This window comes from Boleophthalmus pectinirostris, unplaced genomic scaffold, assembly GCF_026225935.1.
Source record: "Boleophthalmus pectinirostris isolate CB_2022bp ecotype Guang Dong unplaced genomic scaffold, ASM2622593v1 HiC_scaffold_21, whole genome shotgun sequence".
Taxonomy (NCBI): domain Eukaryota; kingdom Metazoa; phylum Chordata; class Actinopteri; order Gobiiformes; family Gobiidae; genus Boleophthalmus; species Boleophthalmus pectinirostris.
Window position 1 is genome coordinate 13,104,367 of NW_026571175.1, and position 16,393 is coordinate 13,120,759.

The following is a 16,393-nucleotide window of genomic DNA, read 5'->3' on the forward strand; positions in this document are numbered from 1 at the left end:
GTGTAGAATATTTAAGGTTGGCCAATTAAAATGTACAAAACTTGCTTATTTTTGGTGTAAAATACAAGGAGGAAAAAAATAAAAAAAATACATATCCATCTATATCTGGAGAAAAAAAAGTGAGAAGAGTCAAAAAAGTTTGGTTTTTTTAGGCGCAGCATGTTTATTTAAAAATGACACCTTGATGGAACAATTGTGAATGTAGTTTTCAGATTATTAACATTTTGTTTAAGCATCTTCATCTCAATGTGTAAACAGCCTATTATAGGGTTATTAGTTTTCTAAAAATAATCCTCATATGGTCCAGGTGAGAAGAGTAACTTTACTACAATCAGATGGCAGAAAGTCCACTTAGAAGCACTAATGGTACACACTTTCAAAACGATCTTCCAACAACTCCAGCTCCACCTAGAAAAGAAAAACAATTTATATACAAAAACTACTTAAGACCAAGGTCAAATCAAATCACCCGTTAGCTGATTGGATCGTATCCTCATCCACTTGCTCTTCAGGAGAAGACCTGGCTGCCGTGGCCTGAAGGATTCCGTGTGGCGAGGAGGGAAAGTGTACATTTTGGCTGGATAAGTCAAGGGCTCCTTTGATCTTTGTGTGGTAGTGGTCTGCAATGGCCTGTGTGTTGTAGTCTGCTTCAAAGGCTGCTCATCCCCCAACCGTTTAATGTTATGACCCCCAAACATGCGCGGGATATAGTGGATTCTAGTGGGGGCAAAGCGCTGGCCCGGGCCTAGTCTCTCACCCTGTAGCTCCAAACCACTCATGTGCACGGGGGCCAGCTTTACACCAGTTTGGAGTGAAACTAGCTGAGGACTCTGGTTGTAGGCAGACCCCTGGCGAGACTGGTAGAGACCAAACTGCTGAGAGATTGGAGGCTGGTATTGTTCATGGAGTGGAGACACTACAAGCTTGGTTTGAGGCTGAGGGTATGTTTTTTTTCTAGAGCCACCATTTGGATACACTTTCCTACCACGCGAGAGACCTGATGTTGCCCGGACATATTCCTTCGGTGGAATTAAACCACCATTCCCATTCAGATTCGTTAGCTGAGTGCTCACATCTAAACCAGGCTTTTGGTAATTAGCCACATCGTGGGGTTTCCAGGCTGCAGGCTGGTGGGACCCTGACTGGGACAAGAGGCTCTGCTTAGAGTTATGGCCCTCTGGTTTACTGTATGTATACTGGCTAGTATGCAGACCTTCCTGCTGACCAGACAATGTCTTAACAACTCCAGTGTTAGAAGAGTCACGCTTGCTTACAGAACTTCCACTAGCAAAGGAAGGAGACCGGCTGAGGGTATGTGTAGGTGGGACTTTTCCATAAATGGTGTCCGTAGTGTACTTTTTGGGGTTTGTTTGGGGGCCGTGGTAGTACTTGTGTGGATTGGTCTGTGAGGCAGTGTGGGTGTTCCATTGGTTGTACAGTCCCTGGTTAGACCCACTGTCTATAGAACTGCTCTTGACCACAAAGGCCTGTCTGAATTCATCCTGGGGTCTGCTGCCTTCAAATCTGCCACGCACACGCACATGCGAGAGGCCAACTGGTGAGTTGGTGTGTTCTCTCCTGGAGCCCTCACCTACAACAGACAAACATGGATTTAGTCTTCCACAAAGACTATCAAGCTCCAATTAGTCACAGCAAAATGCAAATCGTTAATTGGAAAAGTTTTTTTTTTTTTTTTTGGTAGTTTCCCTTTGATAGAAAATCCAATCTTTTGAACAAGACAAACCATACATTCGCGTATAGCCCCTAGAATGTGTCCACAGCTGTTGTGGCAAGATAAAGGACAGCTAGGACTATATTCTAAAGCTTAAAAATGTAGGTCAATACTAGGATCTTTTTTCCCCCCCACTTACCCTTTCTTATTGTTTTATTGTTTTTTATTTTATCCTTTCCCTTTGCTTTCAAATATTAAACAGTTGTATTTGTACTTACCGTCCTGTAAAGCCCATGAACAGCAGACATGCACCGCTTGAAGAAAGCAAATGAGCAGGATCCTGTGAACACCGAACAACAGGTGAGTGCAGTATAAGCGCTGACAGTAGCACCTCGTTATCCAGCACTTAGCGCACGGACTCACCCCAAATTAATTCCACAAGTCATTTCTGTGTGCCGTGCCAAGCAGCCGGGTGTCCCAGTCCCCCGCGGCCCTGAAAGTCCCTGCGGAGACGGAGGACACACCGAATTTAACCAACACGTGCTCAATCACCGCTGATGTCATGATTGTCTTCAGGTGCATGTCCCAGGTATGTGTCCCATGTCCCCGCTCTGTCCACTGTCGTCTGTGTCTCTGTGCTATCGAGTCTCGACGGAATATTTTCATCAACACACCAAAACCAAAGGAAGTATACAGTTTGCATAGTAGATTTTTCAGTTATTCGGTCTTATATTTATTTTGCAATATGGTGCAATAACTCTGAGTTACCAGAAGATGTCAGAATTACTTCAGTATCAGAAGCTGAAATGACGTTTGCGCACCCATGTGGATTATAATAATAATAAAGTAAAGAGATGAACTCAGAAACCTAAATATAAGATGGTTCTTACATTTAGTCTACTCCATAGAAGGCCTATTTGTAAACGTTTTAAGTTTAAACCTTAAGTATAAACAATGAGAGGAGGCTGAGGCCAGTGGGGTGCATGGCGAAAAGAATATCAAGTTTCAGTGAATGTGATAATTGTCAGAATTGTCATATTATTAGGTAAATCATCTGTTTTATTTCTGATGATTCATTTTGCTGCATGTCATTTAAATAATCTTAAAAGTCCAGAGCTTCTAGTCTGACTTTGGTGTGCATGTGAACATAGCCAGTGTTTCCCATAGGTGAGCTGTTGTGGCACAAATAATTTTCATTTGAATAGGGCTTATTTGCTTATTTCTCTTAGTTTGTATAAATGTCATGTATTGTCTACATTACCTTTAAGCTGTCCTTTGTGCCTATAGTCACTTTTAAATGCTTCTGATAATACAATGTACAAAGTATGATTGTGATGATTTGTGATGGCAGTATAGACCACAGATATAGTAAAACTGAATTTGTTGCACCTGCATAACACTTTGTAATATTGATTCACTGATTTATTATTAAGCCTTGCTCAAATAAACTGTTCACATTATGTCCAAAAGCTATGATCATGAACCTAAGATATTTAAGCCATTCAGAAGGTGTCAGTAAAGGGAGAGTAACCATGCACAAAGGTCCTCCTCAAAATGCATTTATATATTAAGAATTTTGTCCTCATTTCTCACAAATATTTAGGCCTACATAGGCCTAAGTCTAAGACTAAATGTTTTGACATATTAAGGTATTACCTATTCTATTTCACCATGTGCTTGCTGCAGAGGCCTATGCTATTCCATTGCATCAGCTGTGTACATTATAGCAGTAGACATTATTACTTCTCACTTGGTCACCTCTTGAGGACAAATATTTCTGCACCAAAAGTCCTACAAAGGTTGTTTTTTTTTTCTTTTTCTTTTTTCTTTTTTTTTTTACTTTAAGATGCACCTTTATGAACCATTAGTGTTGAAGCATGTTCAACTATAGAATGTAGAATGGTATGTTACTAGGCCTGTCACATTAACACATTTTGAAGCACAATATATCGCTACAGAGAAATATTGCAATAAATGTTAATAAAACTTTGTGCTACTACCACAACGCAGGACAATCCCAGTAAACTTAGTTTTAAACATACGGTATAATTAAAAGGAGCAACAAATAAATAGCAGAATGAACCAATAATTAGCAACAGAATAAATTTTTTCAACCTCTAAAGCTTAAATTTTACTGTTTGTACTGTCTAACTTTTTTGGTTGGGGATCCTCCACCTGCTTGTCTCCAAGGAGTTTGTATTTCCTTGAATATTCCACAATGAGGCTTTAGTACATTTACTTACTTACTTCAGTTACAGTTTTTATTAATTGCTCAAAAGTACATGGATTCCTATTGTGAGCGGGGTCGCCTCTTCACAGATCTGACTTGTAACTTGGATTTGTGGTTTCACCTACTTAACTCCTTTGAGAATTAAGAGTTTTTAAGTTAAAGCCATAAAGAGGAACATTCCAAGCAAAGCAATAGCATCCAAAGCAGGTGGCGGTGCCTCCAACAGAAATGTTATGTGCACCTTTTAATATACTGATTGTATTCAAAACAAATGGCCACTTTTTTAATGGCAAAGTTCAATAACTTTCCATTTTAAAGGTTTTATATTACTCAAAACTGACTCTTATGAGCTTTAAGCATGGCTAAAATCATCTAAATTATTTTACTGAAGGTGTATGGATTTTAAAAAAGTAGAACACTTCCTGTATTACCACATGACATCACAAGGTGTTTTCAGTTTGCGAGAAGAACACAGCCTAAATATGCAGGGTTTGTGTGTTAAACATGTGAATGAAACAAAACACAACTCCAGGTAACTCCAGGAAACCACATTATAACATAGATCAGTAAATAGTGTAATATGGGCCTTTTTAAGTATGCCCAATCTCAACTTGGCTCAGTTAGACTACTTTCCACATTATTTAACACAACCTGCACAAAAACACAAAAAAATCCATGATATATTGAACATGGAATTTAGACTAGTTTATCTTGGTGACCATGTGGGCTGCCCAGCATGACCATGGCCCGTCCCGCTCCTCAGGGCCATCTAGAGGACACGCCCGGTGGTGTCCTGGCACTCTTCAGCGCTCTCGCATCCCTCTTCCAGACCGCGCCTGGTCAGGGCTGTTCATTACGGACCGTCCCCCGCTGCTTGAGGAAGTGCCGCGACGAATGGATGTGTCACTTCCTCTCCCCGCTTGCCGTTCCATAAGTCCACATTTATTTAAGCAAGTGATCAGCGTTTTGTCTGTGCATCTATCATAAAGGCACTGTGCTGCTGATGGTCAAATTCTTTCTCCTCTTCTCTGCAGGAAGTGGTGACAGTGACCAGATGGATGTGGTGGCTTGGATCAAACACAATTTCCTGACAAAGGAAACTGTGGGTGTGTTTAAGATTTTTTTTTTTTCAAGTAGACTTTTGCAGAACTCTCTCACTCAGATAGACAGCAGGACAAGATAGGCTGCATAAAAGACCTGTAAAAGCAGTGGGATCGGTCTTGTTAATAATTTATTAACTGGACAAACTAGGCACAGCTGCTATTTGGTCACTGGCATAAAACTGGGTGACAGCTCTGTTGGCAGAGTGCTCATCCTGTGATCCAAATGTCGGTTCGAGTCCCATTCTCACTGATGAATACTGTTGTTGTGTCCTTGAACAAGATTCTTAATCTGCCCTGTGTCTGGTGTGTTAATGGGCCCATGACAGGTTTGACTATTAATTTTATAAAAACTCAATTATATTCAAGATTTTTTCAGAGACATTTACACTCATTTTCTCAATTTGTCAATTATTTTAGGCTTAAAATTTTACTTTCTGGATTGAAATTTTTAGCCAAGCTGGCATCACCTTGTGCCTCCACTCAATTTCATTTCTCTCCAGTGACTAGGTCAGGAATCAGAATACACTAGACGGTTTACAAGAACATCGGAAGTTGTAGACTGCACACCGGCAAATCAGCGAGGAGCTGTGAAGCGCCTGTCTGGGTCCCTTTTGTGGTACAGCACAACAGTAAACAAAGTGGTCGAGATCGATGTAGATGAAGCCATACATTCTGTGTTGGCAACGATTCCCGAGATCAAGGATTTAAAGCCGGAACAAAGAGAATGTTTGTTGAATTTTATCAAGAGGAAAGATGTTATTACCCTTCTTCCTACAGGATTTGGTGCATTACATACATCACGACCAAATAACAGAGATTGGTTAAATATAAAAAGTACCCACCTACCATAGAACAAGCGAATTCTAATGCTGCGAGGTCAGATGATTTCCAAGTGAAACGGCTGATGAATCAGGGTAGGAAGTCATGACATCACACTAGGGAATTCCAACATTATTATCTAGCAAAACTTCTCTAATGTACACACACACACACACACACAAAAAGAAATACAAGAAAAGACATTTTATTTTATTCATGTTTAAAATATTTGAAAAAAAAAAAAAAGGTTTCTAGCATGTAAAATTTTTTGGACAAAATTCTCCCTAGTGTGATGTCATGAATATGTCTTAGAACGCTCTAATTCCTGTAACTCTCAACATGTTTTTCAACTTTTCTTCACAAATTGCTTCTTGCAGTTCCACCATTTTACCCAACCATGTTTAATGCCTCATATTATAATGAGAATTGTATATTTATAAACTGCAGAGGATGTGATTAATTCTTTTGTCTATCTTTATTATTCCAGCTTCAAATGACAGTGGAGACCTAACACTGTAAAATTCCTAGGCCTGTGCACATGTCTAACATAGATCACAGTATAAATGAGACGTATTCATCAAAGCAGGTGACTCCTTTCTCCTTGTGGAATGTCATTTTTCTTCTTCATATCTCATTCATGCACATTGGGCTCATTCGCGCCTCCCTTCCACAGAGCACAGCGGGCTCTGACACCAATCTTCGATCTGCGATGACCTTTGACCTCCGGACAAGAGGACCACATGCTCATTTAAGGATCCAACCTCCCTGAAAGGTTACACAATATCACTATAATTTTCTATACAATATGTAGAGAGTGGATTGTTCATGCAGGCCTACTGTGTGATACAGCATATGATGTCTTACATTGCTTATATAGCAGAAATATTTGGGATTTGGAAATAATAATAATATGTAATTGCAGAATTGCATTATAATTTGTATTGATTATTTAATATAGAAAGAGGAGACAACAAGGTGCTAAGGTGTCTTTCATTTTATATCTACCTATAACTTTGGAACTGATCCTAAAACCTACTGAGTGGATAACAAAGACTTAAGTTGAGAGTATAGTGTGGACTACTGGTGACTTTACATCTACTATGATAGATTATGGTGTCAGATCAGTTTACCAATTCTGGTTTGTTACAAGGACCCTCGCTCCTGTAATTTACACATCAGTTATCTCTTTGCTATTATTGGAGGTAGAAAACTGATATATCTGGTTGGATATTTGCTTTTTTTAGCATATCAACTTTAGGGCTTAAATCTTCATCATCACGAGCCAGTATCTAGCTTCTTTATGGAAAGACATGTTCAGGTACTAAGTGGCCACTATTCAAAATGTGATTACATTATAGGTTAGCAGTAGAACAGAGTTGTTGAAGTCTAAAAAATGTATTATTATTTATCCTTATTGTACCTTTTGTAAAGACAGTAAAAGAGTTTGTAATCTTTTATACAAAATAATAATAATTTTAAAAACTTCAAAATCAGTCAACCATTTGCTGCTCTGGATTCTAAAATATCATTATTAGCAGCAGCCACTGAAAAAACATATCCATAGTAGTCCATGTAGTCAATCTCTACACAACATTATGGTTATTTAATATTGTACGCATAGACATTTGAACTTACATGATCTCTAGAGCAGCTGTTCACAAATCAAAGATCAGCTAAAAGTGGCAGTGGCTGAAACAGTTGAAAAGTTCAGAGCAGTAAGATTACATAACACCGGACAGAGACACTCAGCAGATGGTCTCCACTTTCCGGAAGAATCTCTCCTTTGGCCTGTGGATGGGTGCTGTCCTACTGGCCAATCAGGTGTGTCAGGGCCCTGTGGGTGCCCTGGCCCCCTCCCGCTCCTGCATCTGGTCCACTATAGAGAATAAAGAAGGTAATCATAATATGGACACAGGTCTCCTCCTTCAGGAAGTTCAGAGGTCAGACTACCAGCAGTGAGTGAACTGTGGGGCCCGTTCCTGTGATTTCTTGGTAGAGATTGGCAGACTTGGTGGAAGGTTGGGGGTCGGACATCAACTCTGTCCTTAGGGAAGGCGCTGCCATATATTTTTGGGTGTAACTGTTAAAAAAAACATCAAATATGTGAAGTAATGGCATAATGACATTCAAATATTCAAAATATAGTAGATTAATTTTCTTCTTCTTTATAAAAATATGCACTTTCTTTAGAGATCTGGGAGTTGTTGAATCATCGGTTAGCCTTATGTTAAAGCATGTGGCCAAACCCTGTCAAAGCCTGATGTTGAGCCTAATCTGACCTGGTCATAAAGTTTGCATTTAAACTCTAAAGACCAATTTCACATTGTGGACAAATAATCGGCTATTTAATGAAAATTCAACGTATTCAAATCCAGCTAGACCAGAGAAGCAGGACGGACGCTAACTAACCCCACAGGCTTCACTGCGAGACAGCCAGAGCCAGAGGGCAACCACACACAAGTCCCTCTAAACATTTTAAGACCATAAATGAGGAGTGTGCATGACAGAGATACAATTTCAAGTGAACTGGAAACTCCAAAAGCGCGCCCATGCTCACTTCCTGCTTGGAACTCAGTGGCTAGCGGGTTAGCTGTGTCTATTTGTATTTACAGTCAATGCGTTACACCGGTTACATGGTCATTTTTTTCATGTTAATTTTGCTTCAGTGAATGCGATAAAATGGTTAAAACAGGTGGTGGCCTTCTGCTGGATGTGCACACACTTTCAACAGACTATTATGGGCTATTTCAGATCTCATTGTTCATTACAGAGTAAACCTGTTTTAAAGTGAGCAAATTTAGTTTTTAACTTGTTTAATCCTGCCTTGTTTAAGAATATAGGACCCTTTAAACTGCCCCTTATTTTGTGGAGTGGTTCTTTCCATGTGGATTGCTACTTTTTCACAGCTCAATTGCAGCCCTGAGCCAATGGTTCATGAAGCTAAAGATGAAGTAGCATGGAGTTGTGAGAATCTTGTCCTTTTGCTAAAATGGGTCAAGGCCATTTATAACCTCCTGCTCTGGGAGGCCACAGCTCTCATTGAATCATAATTTAATGTACAGTCTATGTACTTAATAACAAACCTCAATAGCATTTGGTCACAATGTGTCTATACTGTAGCATTGCGGCCTATTGATACTTTGCAGCTGATGTCGTCAACATTCTCTGGGGATGTGAAGCTAACTGAAAGCACAACTCTGTCTGAAGCTCTGTTACTCAAGTTAGACTTAATCTAAGCCTTATTTGAACACAATCTGACCAGAAGGAGCTGACTTTGCCAAAACTACAACAGATGATCTTATTTGTACTGTTAAACAAGTCTCTGTTTTTGTTGAAAATCACCTTACCTAACCAGGACCATAAATGCTTGTATTAATCACAAGCATGAAAATGTGGCATTCAAATCCTTTTTGTGTTTTTTCTTTTGAGAGTTTTCAGACAGTGTTCTATACATGATTCCACTATTAGAGATACATGTAGGACACCCCCAGATTGATGTCACTGCAAAGTATCAGTTTAAAAACTTGCGTTCATGTTTTAGAATTTAATGTCATAATTTCAGATGGAGGGCAGGGGCCTAGAAAGAAATATCCAAACTTTTGATGCACTTATGTTGAACCTTATGATTATTTGTTAGGGATTGGCTCCACAAACTTGTCATTTTAATCTTTGTCTTAAAGTAATCTTAACTGACAACAATCACGTCTTTTGGGTTGAATATTAATGCCTTTGGTTTCTAACAAAAGTATTTCCCTTTTGTTAATTTATGCTGACAAAGAAGATGCTGAAGTTTGTGTCAAGATTAAATAGTAAATTTCACCAAATTTCTCCAGCTCAATTTTAAAGGAGACGTATTGTGCAAAATTTACTGTTTATAAGCTTTTAACTGTGTGTTAATTGTTTTCCCATCTTAGTATTCACTAAAGTTATATTTTGAGGGATTCGTGAATATTTGAATAATCTTTTATTCACCTACATTCAAGACGCCATTGCTACAAGTTTTCATCATCACGGCACACATCCATTAGCCAGATTGGCACCACCTAGTGCCTCCGCTCAATTTAATTTCTCTCCAGGGACTATGTCAGGAATCGAAATACACTTGACAGTTTGCAAGAACCCCGGAAGTTGTAGACCGTGCATTGGCCAATCTACTGTGAAGCCATGACATCAAACTCAAGCCCCTGTCTGGGTCCCTTTTGTGGGTACAGCTCAACACTAAACAAAGCAGTCAAGATGGATGTAGATGAAGACATACATTCTGTGTTGGCAACGATTCCCAAGATCGAGGATTTAAAGCCAGACCAAAGAGAATGTTTGGTGAATTTTATCAAGGGGAAAGACGTTATTGCCCTTCTTCCTACAGGATTTGGCGCATTACATACGACCAAATTGTAGTGATTGGTTAAATATAAAAAGTACCCGCCTAACAGTTTCCACAAAGTTAAACAGGCTGATGAATCAGGCTACACACCCACTGCTTTTTACTTACTTTATTGTAATAAATCTCAGTAAAAATGGACAATTCCAGGTCTGAAATAGTCCAGATCATTCTAATGCAAGTGTATGGAGTTTAAAAACACAGTGGAGCACTTCCTTTATCACCACATGACATCACGAGGTGGAACAGTGTGTTTTCTGCTTGAGAGAATTCAGTCTTAATATGCACATATGTTTTTTATTACGAAACAAAATTATAACATAGATTAAAAAATAACGTAATATGGGATTTTAGTCAACCTTATGTCTGAACACTCCAGGAGGTTTGAGAGCGCCAGGACACGACGGGAATAACATGTTGCTTTAATTGAAAACTCCATAACCCCATCCTCCCCATAAACAAGCGAACTGAAAACAAACCAACTTCTGACAAACCGCACGGCATCTCTGTCCCATGACGGAGACCAAGAGGAGCAGTCACAGTTGTAGTCAATGAGGACGTGGTCATGAGGGCTTCAGAGGGGGACTGCATTGTTGTGGGGGTTATAAAAGACAGAAAGACGTTTCTTTTTGGAGCATTTGTTTCTCATTTCTTCGGACTCCGGGGAAACATTGTGGTTAGGGTTTCAAAAGCACGCCGAATATTGGTCTGAAATGTGGACATATGGCGGACATGTTGAACAAATGCTGTGGTGAGTTTGGGAACCGTAATGACAGTAATGGCCGCCAGTGCTTACAGAGGTCTGTGTAGCCCTCATCCTGTATGCTGCAAAACATGACATGACTTTTATACAAAATGCTGCTGACATCATCCAGTCTACATGGTCATCAGAAACATGCAGAGACTAAATTAAAGGATATACGATGGCAGTACTTCAGTAACATTTTCAGAATATTGTAATTTTAAGAGTATGTGCAATGTGTAAAAGTGGTTGCAGTGGTCCGATGTTATTCCTTGCTTACCTTATGCATTACGAGTGTCCTAATTTTTCACCTCAATGAGTTTATAAATGCTGCTCACAACTTCAAAACTTTTCACAACAACAAATGCTGAACAAAACTAACAACAACCAGCATACAACAGCACACTTCCTGAGTCTCAGTCAGTAAAGTGCTTCATCATTAGATCGAGACGGGACACAAAGGCCTCATTTTGACCTCAAGACCTGCTTGTGCAATATATATGTACTATGACAAATTTTCCTCAAATACATGGAAAAGCTTGACCCATTATATATTTATATATTGAATTAGAGTACTCAATATTTCCTTTATTTGAGTAGGTGAACAAAAACTTATTACATGACTAAATTAAATTATCTGAACATTTTCCTACTTAACCTTAAAAGGCCTATATTGCATTTCATTCAATTTCACCTTATGATGTGATTATACAGGAAGTGCTCCACTGTGTTTTTAAACTGCAGACACCTTCACTATAATCATCTGGATGATTTTGGCCATGGAATTACCAGTTTGTATTGAAAAAAAGTATACTTGAAAACTACATCTTGATGACATCACAAAGTGGAACAGAGCATTTTGAGCGTTGCAGATATAGACAGACTAATGATAAGGGCTACACGATCATGTGTGAATGAAACAAAACCCATCTTGAGGTCTGTTTTTGATGAGGTAAAAATATTATAGCATGAATAAAAAAATCATACATAGTGTAGGCTGTTTAGCGGTATTTAGCCATTTATACTAGAAACGTAACTTAAAATATCAGTTTTCCAAAAATGGGCTACTAGGAAACAAAAGAAACACTGCAATTACTGTATGTAACATATTATGTTGATCTTACAAAAAATAGCTTATGCTTACTTCGCATAAAAGGGAACAAATAGCTAACAGAAGGACAGTACATCTGTTAAGAAAAAAATGCTAACAGAGCAATTTACTTTCAGTTTGAAATGTGAACCACTGTGGCTAAATTTATCAGACTAGCTTCTTCTAAACTCCATGTTAGTATAAAACTTAGTAACTTTTTTTTTTTTGTTTTGTTAAATTGGCCTACAATTTCATCTGAGGGTTTGTGAAATGAAGCTACTGTGTGGATAAGAATTTACAGTTCTAAAATCCAAGTGTTATGATAGTGATAAATTGGAGTCCAGTTGGTTTTAATGGGTAGTGGGGCAGCTGTAGTAGGTATCCCATGCATACAGCACAGGTTCTGTCTGGGGCAATTATTTACATTGATAAAGTGGGAGAGAGAACAATGGGGCTATTCCTCTCTAGACGTACTTTTTATGCTTGTTACTTTTACTGACCTGGGCAGGTATGATTGATACGCCCACTATGACAGAATAAATTTTAACCATCTGATTCCTTAAAAGGCTGATGTACTTTAACACTGACGTGTACGGCAGCCATACATGTGCGTCATTGTCCTACGTTGTCTTTACTGATCAATTGTAAAGGATTCATGTATTTGATAGCATCAAGATATGAAATTGCAAAATGTTGTAGCTGTAGTGATTGTCTGTTGCTCAGTATAAGAGCAAATATCAATAGGCAATATAGTTCTGCTTATGGCGCTCAACAGTGAACACTGTCCGCTCTGGTTCTGGAAGTACATTTTCCATTCATTTTTCCCATAGACATTTTTGAAAAACTCAAATATTAAGAGTTCAAGGGCATGACCGAGGCAAACCAGTTACATGGTGTCTATTATCCAAAAAGCGTAAAGTGTAAAAACATAAAGTTTCAGAAACAGATTTTAAATAAAATCATAGTTCTTGTGACCATTAGTTACCACATCGGTGATTACCCCTGAGCAAGCTTTCAAACTTTTAAGATAACTTTTTGGAAACTGTATAGGAAAAACGAACTGCTTCCAGCAACTGAATATATAGCTGCACTGTGTAACTTTTCTTGTGAGATGTCTGCTAACATCTTGTTTCCATGGAAATGTTATTGTATTCCCTGGGATGTTACACAGTGTGGCATTGCATTTATTCAATTACAGATGTTTTATTGCTCAAAAAACTGTTTATTCTTTCTATTAGCGAAGTCACTTTTCCACACATCTGACCTGTAACTTGATCTTATGGTGTTATCTGTTTTTCTTCAAGTAATTAGATAAACTAAATGCTGGACTGTGGCATCATCACAGTCAAAACTGTAATTTCCCATTTAGACAAACAGGTGAAAGTCTCCATCAGAAAAGTTTAGCAGTCCGCCTTTAACTCACTATTAAGCATTTGGAGTGGTAAATGTACCTCATTCTCTGTGCTCACTGTTGTGCCAGGACAGCGACGTAAATGCCACTTTGTCTTTGTTGTCATGGCGCTGACTGTTGTGGTCTGTCTTGCACTGTTCAATTCCTCACAGATGTGGTGTGCACTTTTAAGCCATATTCTCTATCATGGCTATTAAACCCATGTAATGGCGCCAAGATGTTCTCCCAGACAGAAGTCGTATAAAACGCGGAGGCCTGCTGTGCTGTGTGGAAACCCTCTCCCAAAACTGAAACGCTATACTTTGAATGGTAGAGGCATCTTTGAAGAGCCACTGCCAAATGTTCTGAGGGCCATATTCACTTATCATTATTTTAGAAATCTTTATTTCCACTTCCTCAAAAGAAACCTCATTGGTGTGAGATATTGCTTTTGGATTTCGGAGACAGGTTAAAAACGCTGAAAACATCATCTTTAGTCACAGCGTCAGGGAGATCGCAGTAATTGGTGCGATCCTTCTGCTTTTTAACAAGCATCTCTTTTGAGCTATATGGGACTAATGGACACCGCCTGGGTGTATTTGTGGGGGACCTCTATTTTACTTGCATTCCTGCTGAGACTATCACGTCCGGTCTATGATAAAAAGGCACAACAGAAAACAGTGGTGGAAATGAATGTAGTCATATGGCTTAAAATGTGCTCAATTACAGACGTGGGTAGTATTCAGGTACTTTTACTTACATTTACTTCTGTAACTTTAAAGAAATTGTACTTTTCAGAGTACCTTTTCTGGCAACATATTTTTACTAGTTAAATATTTTTATTGAAGTAACAATAGTTTTTAGTTTTTGTTTCTCTTCCCACTGTGAGTAAGTCTAAGTGAAAAAAGCTTTATGTTGACAATATAAAATGATTTGAACATTTCTGCTTCTTGTATCGCTCCTTCAGATATCATTTAATGTTTCACATTTTTGTACCTATCTGTTGAAAATAACATATTTTTTGCATCAGTTGATGTTTTGTCCTTCAAATTACATTAACTTCAAACTATAAATCAGATGTTACCTCACATCAGAATACTCTTTACTTGTTACTCTTACTTGAGTAGTAGTGTTCCCAAATACTTTTTAGTCTTAATTGAGTAATTTCTGCTGTACTTTGTTATTACCTTTTCTTAATATATTTTTAAACTAACACTTGAATATTTAGCTACTCTACCCACTCTACCTGTACAATTACAAGTACTACTGACAAGGTAAAAAGTAAACATGAAAAATACTACTCAAAGTACTGTTTACTATGTACTTTTTCAAAGCATTTTAGATCACTCTTATATACAAAACCTAATCAATGAAACCGTAATGTACCTGTGTAAAGAGACATGGGTGAGACAGATGTGCATTAAGATAACTGGACTCAGTTAACTCAGGAAAGTCTGATTTTAAAGGTCCTGTATATTACACAAAATGGATTCCTGTGAGGTTTAAACCATATTATAATGGTGTCACCTCATCAAAAACATACCTGGGGTTGTGTTTTGTTTTATTCGCACATGCTTAAATAACCTTCTACTATTAGTCTCAAAGCTCAAACAATCAGACTCAAAGCTCAAAATGATCTGTTCCACCTTGTGATGTCATGAAGCTGTAGTTTTCAAATGGACAGCTACTTTATAGTTCAATTGAGATTAGCAATTCTAGGGCTGAAATTATCCAAATGATTCTAGTGAAGGTGTGTGGCATTTAAAATCACACTTCCTGTATTGCCACATGACATCACAAGGTGGAACAGTGTGTTTTCTGTTTAAGAGAAGAACTCATGTTAAATATGCAGGGTTTGTGTGTTAAACATGTGTGAATGAAACAAAACACCACTCTGGGTATGTTTTTGACAAAGAAACATTATGACATAAATTAAAAAAGAGCATAATATGGGTTCTTTAAATATAACTAAGTTCATGTTAGAATTATACTCAATGACAAGTAAAAGCATAGGTTTAAAATGTACTCAAAAAAGTACAAAAACCCAAATTACGTGAGATTAGTTACTTACTTACTGCACAAAAACAGACTCATCTCTAATCCAGCTATAATGACAAACGCAAGTAATAGCATGCTAGGAATAATACGTCTTCTTTTGCCTCTCACCAATTGACACCAATAACCCATAGCCCGCTTAATGACCTCAGCTGTGACGTCTTGTGTAATGGCGAATGCAAACTTCCATTGGGATTCTCTCACACAGGCAATTATGAAGAATGATGACACTTAAACAATAGCAGGATCAGGGCGCCCCGCTTTGTCATCATGAATGAATTCTATTAGGGCTGTCATAATGGGCGACTGAGAGCAGAGCGAGGATGAGTATCACAAGACATCATCCGTGCTTGGAAACAAAGCACGTTTGAGGTCTGGGATGTGCTTTGTGCTGGACTCTGGACCTCAATTGTTTTCTCTTTTGTATGGAAATGACTGGTTTAATGTGCTTCTGCTGCTCTGAGGGTAGAGACTGAGGCTTTGGGGTCAGTAATATGTATTTTTTTTATGTATATGAGGGGGAAATAAGTGCAGTATAGGCTAATCAAAACTATGGAGTTATTTTTAGCATACCTTTGGCTGTATATTTTATAAAAAGCAAGAGAGTGAGTTTATATATCAGGTGTATATGGCCAAGTTAAGGATTAAAAAAAAAATCAAATCAAAATCAAGATCCTATTTTTACTGTTGTAGCACAAGAATGTATGTCACACGGGACTTGAGTAAAATGTCCAAAGCATATGGGTCCTTTATTCTCACAAATGGGACGCAGTAATAGGGTTTAACTGTTTTGATTCATGGTAAAAGTTTAATTGAAAAATGAAAATATGATAAGTATGGGTGCATCGATTGATGAGAAGTGATCATCCTTAAGTGGACTAGAGTCTTAACACATGCCCAAAGATACCAAA

At 38.3% G+C, this 16,393-nt stretch overlaps 1 protein-coding gene across 1 annotated transcript; it reads right to left on the minus strand.

The window, feature by feature from the left end:
* Positions 1–138: 138 nt before the first annotated feature.
* Positions 139–2,202, minus strand: LOC129410100 (uncharacterized). Its single transcript, XM_055157442.1, has 4 exons — positions 2,096–2,202; positions 1,951–2,012; positions 470–1,591; positions 139–408 (listed from the first exon to the last, which is right to left on the minus strand). Exons 1-4 carry the CDS (start codon positions 2,116–2,118, stop codon positions 377–379), a joined length of 1,239 nt encoding a protein of 412 aa, XP_055013417.1. The 5' UTR covers positions 2,119–2,202; the 3' UTR covers positions 139–376.
* Between the last annotated feature and the right edge of the window lie 14,191 nt (positions 2,203–16,393).

Coding starts and splice junctions, on each gene's coding strand:
- LOC129410100 (XM_055157442.1), bottom strand. CDS start 2,118: ATGACTTGTGGAATTAATTTGGG. Junction 1,592..1,950: donor TTCATGGGCTTTACAGGACG/GTAAGTACAAAT, acceptor TGTCTGTTGTAG/GTGAGGGCTCCAGGAGAGAA. Junction 409..469: donor ACGATCCAATCAGCTAACGG/GTGATTTGATTT, acceptor TTTCTTTTCTAG/GTGGAGCTGGAGTTGTTGGA.